This window comes from Oncorhynchus keta, chromosome 21 (assembly GCF_023373465.1).
Source record: "Oncorhynchus keta strain PuntledgeMale-10-30-2019 chromosome 21, Oket_V2, whole genome shotgun sequence".
NCBI classification, from domain to species: Eukaryota; Metazoa; Chordata; class Actinopteri; order Salmoniformes; family Salmonidae; genus Oncorhynchus; species Oncorhynchus keta.
This window is the reverse complement of record NC_068441.1, coordinates 51,563,881-51,576,166: the sequence shown is the minus strand read 5'-3', so window position 1 is coordinate 51,576,166 and position 12,286 is coordinate 51,563,881. Positions and strand designations below refer to the sequence as shown.

Sequence of the window (12,286 nt, the reverse complement as noted above, 5' to 3'; positions counted from 1 at the left end):
ACATGTGTTGACTGTCATTGTTGCCATTTATGAATGTGTTATTCAATGCATTTATCTGGGCAATAGTAGTAAAGTTCAAATTCAATATATTATAAAAAATCTATATATTTTTATAGGATTTTTGGTCCTAAAATTCAAAATAAAATAGCTAAATGATCTATAGTATGACCATCTTAAAACAATTCCATATGTCAGTTTAGAACCGTCCCCCCCCCACCCCCGGATAGTATTTGCTCATATTTACATTTTTTACAAACATTGAACTAAATCAAGCTTATATTTTGGATCCTGATAGAATACAATTTGAACTAAGCTCATCAGGCATTTACAAGTTATACTCTTCAAGAATCAATGGGTTCACATTATTCATTTATACGGATGTAGAAATTGCAGATTGCCCCTTTAATGCAAATTTAAAGTAATGTCCCATATTTACCCAGTTATTAAGCAGAAGTCATTTCGTAACTAGCGTCCCACCTTGACAACAGCCAGTGAAAGTGCAGGGTGCCAAATTCAAAACAACAGAAATCCCATAATTACAATTCCTCAAACATACAAGTATTACACACCATTTTAAAGATAAACATCTTGTAAATCCAACCACAGTGTCTGATTTCAAAAAGGATTTACTGTGAAAGCATACCATGCGATTATATTAGGTCAGCACCTAGTCACAGAAAACCATACAGACATTTTCCAGCCAAGGAGAGAGCTCACAAGTCAGAAATAGCAATTAAATTAATCACTAACCTTTGATGATCATCATCAGATGGCACTCATAGGACTTCATGTTACACAATACATGTATGTTTTGTTCGATAAAGTTCTTATTTATATCCAATAATCTCAGTTTACGTTGGCGCGTTATGGTCAGAAATGCATTGTCTCAAACAAACATCCGGTGAAAGTGCAGAGAGCCACATCAAATTACAGAAATACTGATTATAAACATTGATAAACGATACAAGTGTTAAACATACGAATAAAGATAAACTTCTCCTTAGTGCAACCGCTGTGTCAGATTTCAAAAAGGCTTTACAGCGAAAGTACACTATGCGATTATGTTAGGTCAGCACCTGGCCACTGAAACCCATACAGCCATTTTCCAAACAAGGAGAGTGTCACAAAAGTCAGAAATAGCATTGACATGAATCACTTACCTTTAATTATCTTCATCTGGTGGCACTCCCAGGTCTCCATGTTAGACAATAAATGTTAGTTTTGTTCGATAATGTCCCTCTTTATGACCGAAAACCTCCTTTTTGTTTGTGTGTTTTGTCCAGTAATCCTCAAGTCCAGATGAAAAGTGTTTTTTTTAAGTACAATAAAAGTTAGTAGAAACATGCCAAACGATGTTTAAAATCAATCCTCCGGTTGTTTTTGCCATAAATAATAAATAATATTTCAACCGGACAAAAGCTTCGTCAATAGAAAAAGAGAAACAAGAAAGGCGCGCTCCCGATCAGGCGCATGGCTGATGTCTGGAAATGTCCACTGGCCGCTGATTGAAAGTGCTGTATCTCCCTCATGTTTCAAAGTAAAAGACTGAAACGATGCCTAAAGACTGGCCACATGAGCTCGTGAACTGGGTCCTAAGTCTTTGTATGGTGGATAGGCTTTCAATGGAAAAACAGTACTTCCTGGTTGGACTTTCCTCTGGTTTTCGCCTGCCATATCAGTTCTGTTATACACAGACATTATTTTAACAGTTTTGGAAACTTTAGAGTGTGTCCTATCCAAATCCACTAATTATATGCATATCCTATCTTCTGGGCCTGAGTAGCAGGCAGTTTAATTTGGGCACGCTTTTCATCCAAAATTCAGAATGCTGCCCCCTACCCTAGTGAAGTTAAGTAAGCAAAAACAGTACAAATCAGGACGTCAGACAGGACGGGAAGTCAGGCAGGATCTATTCAAAAATACATATTGGAATATTCTTCTCTTTTCATCCACAGGCCAGGAGCGGATCGGGATTGACTCTAAGTACGAACAGGAGGGGAAGGTTCAGTTTGTGATCGATGCGGTGTATGCCCTGGCCCATGCCCTTCACAACATGCAGAGAGACCTGTGTCCCGATGTCTCAGGGATCTGTGAAGATATGGACCTAGCTGGGGGCAAGAAACTACTCAAGTACATCCGCAGTGTCACCTTCAATGGTAAGTATGCTAATGCCAACACATTAATAAAACGACAAATCAATCAATTTATAAATGTATCAACCAATTAGTTGATCATTCAACCAATCAATCAATATAGTACCCTATAACGATGTGATAAGAACCATTTAGCTACACCCTGGTGAAGGTTCTTTGGCCAAAATGTTGGTCATATATTTCCCGAAATATTACTCAAATACATCCACAGCTACCAGAGATACGGGTACAACATTCACTTACATTTTTGAAGAATACAAAACAGCAATACCAGACAATGTTTACACTGTAGGAAGTGATGTCGTAACATCAATTTTCTGGATTGACTGACCTTCGTGTCTTAAAGTAATGATGGACTGTCATTTCTCTTTGCATATTTGAGCTGTTCTTGCCATATTATGGACTTGGTCTTTTACCAAAATGGGGCTATCTTCTGTATACAATGCATACCTTGTCACAACACAACTGATTGGCTCAAACATATTTAAGAAGGAAATAAATTCCACAAATGAACTTTTAACAGGCACACCTGTTAATTGAAATGCAATCCAGGTGACTTTGATTTTCTATTTTAAATGTTTTACTTATCTATTGTTTTACTGAACACTTTTTTTTCTGAACTTCTTAAAGCTGCTGGTTAATAAGGTCTTGTAAGTAAGCATTTCACTGTAACATGTGACAAATACAATTTGATTTGAATTGATACCTCATAAAGCTGGTTGAGAGAATGCCAAGAGTGTGCAAAGCTTTGATTAAGGTTTGCTACTTTGAAGAATTTCAAATATAACATATATTTGTATTTGTTTAACACTTTTTTTTGGTTACTAAATGATTCCATATATGTTATTTCACAGTGTTGATGTTTTCACTATTATTCTACAATGTATAAAATAGTAAAGATAAAGAAAAACCCTTGAATGAGTCGGTTGCTTCCAAACCTTTGACTGATGCTGTGTGGAATTATTTTATTCGACCAGCCAAAAACTAAAACATGTTATCTGTTGACTGATTAGTGCTTTATAAAGGTTTTGAGTTTGATTATGAAAAAAAAAGAATAATGGTTTTCAATTTCTGTTTCTATTATTATAATGTTTTTTTAATTAAATGCATTATGTGGGTTGAATGCTGTAACAAACACAGATTAAAACAATTAATAGAAATCCCATGATGGTAGTGAGTGCCCATTACTGCTTATCATTTATCAACCATAATTTATTCACATTACTTTACTTTTATCAAATATTTGAGTTGTGTATATACACAATTTTTTCAGCCTATTTGAAGACTTTATTATTTAATTTCAAGTCCTCAACTCATATTTAAGGAGCTGCTGTCTATGCTGTCTGACAGAATAAGTATTTTAGTAAGTTCTTCAAAGTAAATGAGGCATACTGTTATGACTGCTGAATACCAACTATCACTCATAGATCATGTACTGTATTGTTAAACAACTGCTCCCTATCCCCGTCAAATGTGTGTTCTTGACCGAATAAGTAGGTGCGGAATGGATTAAGGTCATTGTAGTGAACTAGCACATTTCTGCGCGAAACTATGTAGAATATTTCCCTGATGGAAACTACAACTCCCTACTACATCGCACATTTCGGGCTTGATCTACATTTTGTTATCATACAGCCTAAATGTAAAATGGATTCAATTGAGATGTTTCGTCACTGGCCTACATACAATAACCCATGATGTCAAATTCGAATTATGTTTTTAGAAATGTTTACAAATTAATAAAAAATGAAAATCTGAAATGTCTTGAGTCAATAGGTATTCAACCCCTTTGTTATGGCCTTTGTTATGCCTAAATAAGTTCAGGAGTAGAGATGTGCTTAACAAGTCACATAGTAAGTTGTATGGACTCACTCTGTGTGCAATAATAGTGTTTAACATGATTTTTGAATGACTACCTCATCACTGTCGCCCCGACACATACAATTATCTGTAAGGTCTCTCAGTGTAGCAGTGAATTTCAGACACAGATTCAACCATGAAAGACCAGCAAGGTTTTTGAAAGCCCGAAAAGAAAGGCACCAATTGGTAGACGGGTAAAAAACACACAAAAAAACTCAGACATTGATTATCACTTTGAGCTGAGGGATAATTGAGGGATAATCATAATAATAATGGATGGTGGACGGTGTATCAATACACCCAGTCAAAGGCGTCGTTCTTAACCCAGTTGCCAGAGAGGAAGGATTTCACCATGGTGACTTTAATTGTTTTTTTTTCATTGTCAACATCGACATGCCAACAACAAACTCTGAACCTACATGTCCATTCATAACTGACCAAAAAATGTGAAAGACAAGCATTGTAATTTAGAATTCCATAAAGTGAGTGTGGAAGAGGTGAAAAATACTTATTGTTGTCTATGAACAATGACAAGCCACCTGGCTCTGACAACTTGGAAGGAAAATGACTGAGGATGATAGTGGAATATATTGCCACTTCTATTTGCCAACTCTTCAATGTAAACCTACAGGAAAGTGTGTGTCCTCAGGCCTGGGGAAGGGAAGCAAAAGTCATTTATTATACCCAAGAACAGTAAAGCCCACTTTACTGGCTCAAAAAGCTGACCAATCAGCATGTTACCAACCCTTCGTAAACTTTTGGACAATAATTTGTTTGACGTCACTTGCACAAATGACTGACGATTGGCTGAAATAAATGTACAATAAGAAGCTTGTGGGAGTTTTGTTAGACTTCAGTGCAGCTTTTTGATCATAATCTGCAGCTGGAAAAACATACTGTACAATTCAAAGGTTTGGTCACACCTACTCATTCTAGGGTTTTTCCTTATTTTTTAAAACTTTTTTCTACATTGTAGAATAATAGTGAAGACATCGAAAAACACAAATGAAACAAATGGAATCATGCCGTAACCAAAAAATGGGTTAAACAAATCAAAATCTATTGGATATTTGAGATTCTTCAAAGTAGCCACCCTTTGACTTGATGAAAGCTTCGAAAACTCTTGGCATTTTCTCAACCAGCTTCATGAGGTAGTCACCTGGAATGCATTTCAATACACAGCTGTGCCTTGTTAAAAGTCCATTTGTGGAATTTATTTCATTCTTAATCTTTTTAGCCAATCAGCTCTGACGAGGCAAGGGTGGTACAGTATATAGAAGATAGACATATTTGGTAAAAGACCAAGTCCATATTATTGCAAAAACAACTCAAATTAGCAAAGAGAAATGACAGACCATCATTAGCTAAACACATGAGGGTCAGTCATTGTGGAACATTTCAAGAACTTTGAAAGTGTATTCAAGTGCAGTTGCAAAAACAATCAAGCGCTATGATGGAACTGGCTCCCATGATGACCGCCACAGGAAAGGAAGACCCAGACCTCTCCTGCAGAGGATACATTCATTAGAGTTAACTGCACATCAGGATGCAGCCCAAATAAATGCTTCACAGAGTTCAAGTAACAGACACATCTCAACATCAACTGTTCAGAAGAGACTGTGTGAATCAGGCCTTCATGGTTGAATTGCTGCGAAGAAACCACTACTAAATTACACCAATAAGAAGAAACCACTACTAAATTACACCAATAAGAAGAAACCACTACTAAATTACACCAATAAGAAGAAACCACTACTAAATTACACCAATAAGAAGAAACCACTACTAAATTACACCAATAAGAAGAAACCACTACTAAATTACACCAATAAGAAGAAACCACTACTAAATTACAACAATAAGAAGAAACCACTACTAAATTACACCAATAAGAAGAAACCACTACTAAATTACACCAATAAGAAGAAACCACTACTAAATTACACCAATAAGAAGAAACCACTACTAAATTACACCAATAAGAAGAAACCACTACTAAATTACACCAATAAGAAGAAACCACTACTAAATTACACCAATAAGAAGAAACCACTACTAAATTACACCAATAAGAAGAAACCACTACTAAATTACACCAATAAGAAGAAACCACTACCAAATTACATCAATAAGAAGAAACCACTACTAAATTACACCAATAAGAAGAAACCACTACTAAATTACACCAATAAGAAGAAACCACTACTAAATTACACCAATAAGAAGAAACCACTACTAAATTACACCAATAAGAAGAAACCACTACTAAATTACACCAATAAGAAGAAACCACTACTAAATTACACCAATAAGAAGAAACCACTACTAAATTACACCAATAAGAAGAAACCACTACTAAATTACACCAATAAGAAGAAACCACTACTAAATTACACCAATAAGAAGAAACCACTACTAAATTACACCAATAAGAAGAAACCACTACTAAATTACACCAATAAGAAGAAACCACTACTAAATTACAACAATAAGAAGAAACCACTACTAAATTACAACAATAAGAAGAAACCACTACTAAATTACACCAATAAGAAGAAACCACTACTAAATTACACCAATAAGAAGAAACTTGTTTGGTCCAAAAAAATAACATGAGTAATGGACATTAGACAGGTGGAAATCTGTCCTTGATGGTCTGATGAGTCCAATTGGTTCAGAAGTCTGTCCATAATAAACCACTACTCTGCTTTTTTGACATTGCTATCAACAATACAAGTCTTACAATCACCACCTTCCGGAGACACCTTAAACCCCACCTCTTTAAGGAATACCTAGGATAGGATAAAGTAATCCTTCTCACCCCCTCCCTTAAAAGATTTAGATGCACTATTGTAAAGTGGCTGTTCCACTCGATGTCATAAGGTGAATGCACCAATTTGTAAGTCGCTCTGGATAAGAGCGTCTGCTAAATGACTTAAATGTAAATGTAAATGTTACAAGCCCTAGTTTTGTCGCACTTGGACTTCTACCCAGTCATATGGTCAAGTGCCACAAAGAAGAGCATAGCCAAATTACAGTTGTCCCCGAACGGAGCAGCACGTCTGACCCTTAAATGGTGACAGAGAGCTAACATCAATGGTATGCATGTCAATCTCTCCTGGCTCAATTATTGACTACATCACTACTTGTCTTTGTGAGAGGTACTGACATGTTGGAAAGCACCAAGCTGTCTGTTTAAACAGCTAACACACAGCTCAGACAACCATACAAACCCCACAAGACATGCCACCAGGGGTCTCTTCACAGTCCCCAAGTACAGAACAGAATGCGGGAAAAGCACAGTACGACACTGAGCCATGACTACGTGAAACTCTATTCCAAATCAAGTAACTCATGTATACTGTAAAATCTGATTTAAAAAACTGATAAAACTACATCTTATAGGATAACGCGGACTGTAAAGAGACACACACACCAGCACACAGACTCTGCAAACATGTACATTATAATATTGTTGTATGTTGCTGTTATACATTTTGTGTTGTAGATATGTAGTGGTGTAATAATGTTTTATGATGTACTTTTTTACATTTTAGTTGTTTGTGTGATGTACAGTAAGTGCCTAAATTTGTTTGGACACCAGGACGAGTAGCTGCCTTGGCAGTAGCTAATGGGGATCCCTAATAAACGTTTCTGCCACTTGTTCTAAGGGTTTAAAGTCAACTCTACCCTCCAGTGTTTAGAGATAAAAAGAACTAAAAGACGTTTGCATACTTCCATCAGCAATCGAGAGACAGCTAACTTCTTCACCCCAGAGGCAGACAGCTAACTTATTCACCCTACAGACAGAGAGAGAGACAGCTAACTTCTTCACCCCAGAGGCAGACAGCTAACTTATTCACCCTACAGACAGAGAGAGAGACAGCTAACTTCTTCACCCCAGAGGCAGACAGCTAACTTCTTCACCCTACAGACAGAGAGAGACAGCTAACTTCTTCACCCTACAGACAGAGAGAGAGACAGCTAACTTATTCACCCTACAGACAGAGAGAGACAGCTAACTTCTTCACCCTACAGACAGAGAGAGACAGCTAACTTATTCACCCTACAGACAGAGAGAGACAGCTAACTTCTTCACCCCAGAGGCAGACAGCTAACTTATTCACCCTACAGACAGAGAGAGACAGCTAACTTATTCACCCTACAGACAGAGAGAGAGAGACAGCTAACTTATTCACCCTACAGACAGAGAGAGAGACAGCTAACTTATTCACCCTACAGACAGAGAGAGACAGACAGCTAACTTCTTCACCCTACAGACAGAGAGAGAGACAGCCAACCTCTTCACCCCAGAGGCAGACAGCTAACTTATTCACCCCAGAGGCAGAAAGCTAACTTATTCACCCTACAGACAGAGAGAGAGACAGCAAACTCCTTCACACAAGAGACAGCTAACTCATACACCCTAGAGACAGAGACAGCTAAAGAGAGAGAGAGACAGCAAACTCCTTCACCCATGAGACAGCTAACTATTTTCCCCAGAGACTGAGACCGCTAACTTTTTCACCCCAGAGAGAGACAGTTAACTTCTTCACCCCAGAGAGAGAGAGAGAGAGACAGCTAACTTCATAATCACAGAGACAGAGGCCGCTAACTTCTTCACCCCAGACAGAGACAGCTAACCTCTTCACCACAGAGACAGAGACAGCTAACTTCTTCACCACAGAGACAGAGAACTTCTTCACCACAGAGACAGACACCGCTAACTCCTTCACCCCAGAAACAGAGATGGCTAACTTCTTCACCCCAGAGAGAGACACAGCTAACTTCTTCATCACAGAGACAGCTAACTCCTTCACCCCAGAAACAGCAAACTCCTTCACCCCAGAAACAGAGTGCTAACTCCTTCACCCCAGAAACAGAGTGCTAACTCCTTCACCCCAGAAACAGAGTGCTAACTCCTTCACCCCAGAAACAGAGATGGCTAACTTCTTCACCACAGAGACAGATAACTCCTTCACCACAGAGACAGCTTTCGTCTCCACCCCAGAGACAGAGACAGCTAACTTCTTCAACCCAGAGACAGAGACAGCTAACTCATTTTCCCCAGAGACGGCTAACTCATTTTCCCCAGAGAGAGCTAACTCCCAACACACCAGAGACGGCTAACTCCCAACACACCAGAGACAGCTAACTCCCAACACACCAGAGACAGCTAACTCCCAACACACCAGAGACAGCTAACTCCCAACACACCAGAGACAGCTAACTCCCAACACACCAGAGACAGCTAACTCCCAACACACCAGAGACGGCTAACTCCCAACACACCAGAGACGGCTAACTCCCAACACACCAGAGACGGCTAACTCCCAACACACCAGAGACGGCTATCTCCCAACACACCAGAGACGGCTAACTCCCAACACACCAGTGAAGAGACATCTTCAGTTATTCTCTTCAATTCAATTCAAGGCCCTTTATTGGCATGGGAAACATATGTTAACTTTGCCAAAGCAAGTGAAGTAGATAATATACAAAAGTGAAATAAACAATAAAAATGAACAGTAAACATTACACTCACAGAAGTTCCAAAATAATAAAGACATTATAAATGTCATATTATGTATAAAAACATTGTAAGGATTTGCAAATGGTTAAAGTAAAAAAGGGAAAATAAATAAACATAAATATGGGTTGTATTTACAATGGTGTTTGTTCTTCACTGGTTGCCCTTTTCTTGTGGCAACTGGTCACAAATCTTGCTGCTGTGATTACACACTGTGGAATTTCACCCAGTAGATATGGGCGTTTATCAAAATTAGGTTTGTTTTCAAATTCTTTGTGGATCTGTGTTTTCTGAGGGAAATATGTGTCTCTAATATGGTCATACATTTGGCAGGAGGTTAGGAGCTTCAGTTTCCACCTCCTTTTGTGGGCAGTGAGCACATAGCCTGTCTTCTCTTGAGAGCCATGTCTGTCTACGGCGGCCTTTCTCAATAGCAAGGCTATGCTCACTGAGTCTGTATATAGTCAAAGCTTTCCTTAAGTTTGGGTCAGTCACAGTGGTCAGGTATCCTGCCGACGTGTACTGTGTTTAGGGCCAAATAGTATTCTAGCTTGCTCTGTTGTTTTGTTAATTATTTTTGTTTTCTCATGATTTGGTTGGGTCTAACTGTGTTGCTGTCCAGGGGCGCTGTGGGGTCTGTTTGTGTTTGTGAACAGAGCCCCAGGACCAGCTTGCTTAGGGGACTCTTCTCCAGGTTCATCTCTCTGTAGGTGATGGCTTTGTTATGGAAGGTTTGTATATCGTTTCCTTTTAGGTGGTTATAGAATTTAACGGCTCTTTTCTGTATTTTTTTTATTAGTGGGTATCGGCCTAATTCTGCTCTGCATGCATTATTTGGTGTTCTACGTTGTACATGGAGGATATTTCTATAGAATTCTGCATGTAGAGTCTCAATTTGGTGTTTGTCCCATTTTGTGAATTCTTGGTTGGTGAGCGGATCCCAGACCTCACAACCATGAAGGGCAATGGGTTCTATAACTGATTAAATTATTTTTTTTGCCAGATCCTGATTGGTATGTCAAATTTTATGTTCCTTTTGATGGCACAGAAGGCCCGGCCCTTCTTGCCTTGTCTCTCAGATCGTTCACAGCTTTGTGGAAGTTACCTGTGGTGTTGATGTTTAGACCTAGGTATGTATAGTCTTTTGTGTACTCTTGAAATGATCTATAATGGTCTATAATTTTAATGGTAGGTTTATTTGAACAGTGAGTGATTTCCCTCATTAAAATGCAAATCAGTTTATAACATTTTGACATGCGTTTTTCTGGATTTTTTTGTTGTTATTCTGTCTCTCACTGTTCAAATAAACCTACCATTAAAATGATAGGCTGATCATTTCTTTGTCAGTGGGCAAACGTACAAAATCAGCAGGGGATCAATACTTTTTTCCCCTCACTGTAGTCACTACGATAGACTTTGAGGAGACTCCTATGGTAGGGGTTTTGGCTTTTAGGTCGCCATAGACTAGTACATGTCCCTGAGCCTGGAAATTATTAATTTCCCCCGCCAGGATGGAGAAGCTGTCTTCATTAAAGTACGGGGATTCTAGTGGGGCGATATAGGTAACACACGGTAGGACATTTTTCTCTGTTAATTAAGTTAATTTCCTTTTGAATTTCTAGCCAAATGTAAATTGTTCCTGTTTTGATATCTCCTCTATACCACACACCTGGTAGTTTGGTGGATGGGACTACCAGCTCTCTGTAACCTAGAGGGCAACCAGTGGGTCCGTTTCCTCTATACCACCCACCTGGTAGTTTGGTGGATGGGACTACCAGCTCTCTGTAACCTAGAGGGCAACCAGTGGGTCCGTTTCCTCTATACCACCCACCTGGTAGTGTGGTGGATGGGACTACCAGGTCTCTGTAACCTAGAGGGCAACCAGTGGGTCTATCTCCTCTATACCACACACCTGGCAGTTTGGTGGATGGAACTACCAGGTCTCTGTAACATAGTGGGCAACCAGTGGGTCCGTCTCCTCTATACCACACACCTGCTAGTTTGGTGGATGGGACTACCAGCTCTCTGTAACCTAGAGGGCAACCAGTGGGTCCGTTTCCTCTATACCACCCACCTGGTAGTGTGGTGGATGGGACTACCAGCTCTCTGTAACCTAGAGGGCAACCAGTGGGTCCGTTTCCTCACTATCATGTTTCTTGTAGGATCACAATGTTTGTATTTCCGATTTATTTGATGAAGTTCAGCTCTTTAGGCCAAATGCAGATGACCTCAGGCCTTGGATATTCCAGGATGAGATAGTGAAGGCTATGTGTTCCGTAAAGTGTCCAATGTTGTTGGTTGTGTGGTTTGGCCTCAGGCCAGTAAGTGGGACCAGAGCCTGCTTAGCATCTGGTACATTCTATTAGCTTGGGCTAGTGTAAGAGTGGGGGTTGGGCCTGTTTGCCCACTCACGGCCTGGGTGTATGTGTGACTTCCATTTGAGGACCTCTTTGCGGGAGTGGGAGGCATGGGGTGGGAAGGAGGGCCATAGGTCTGATCTGAGGGTGCCTAAAGTCAACCATGTGTGGGCATGGTTTGACTTGGGGGGGGTGTTGATTGGTCATATAGGCTGTTCAAGTCCAGGGTGGAGTGGTGGGCCAGGAAAACATTTGTTTTTGAGGCACAGTCTTGGGGAATACTTGCATTTACCCGTTGTATTGTATCAGAGTGGACGTCTTTTCGTGGTAGCAGGGTGGAGATAACCACTTGTGCTTTAGGGAAAGTAGAAGAAGCTTTTTCAATC

At 39.5% G+C, this 12,286-nt stretch overlaps 1 protein-coding gene across 2 annotated transcripts in view; it reads left to right on the top strand.

Moving 5' to 3' along the window:
• Positions 1-12,286, top strand: part of LOC118400637 (metabotropic glutamate receptor 7) — a 512,169-nt gene that overhangs the window by 365,587 nt on the left and 134,296 nt on the right. For both annotated transcript variants that reach the window (XM_052474151.1, XM_052474153.1), the window contains exon 6: positions 1,956-2,156. In XM_052474151.1, coding sequence (XP_052330111.1) covers positions 1,956-2,156 — 201 coding nt within the window. The remainder of the gene's footprint in view (positions 1-1,955; positions 2,157-12,286) is intronic.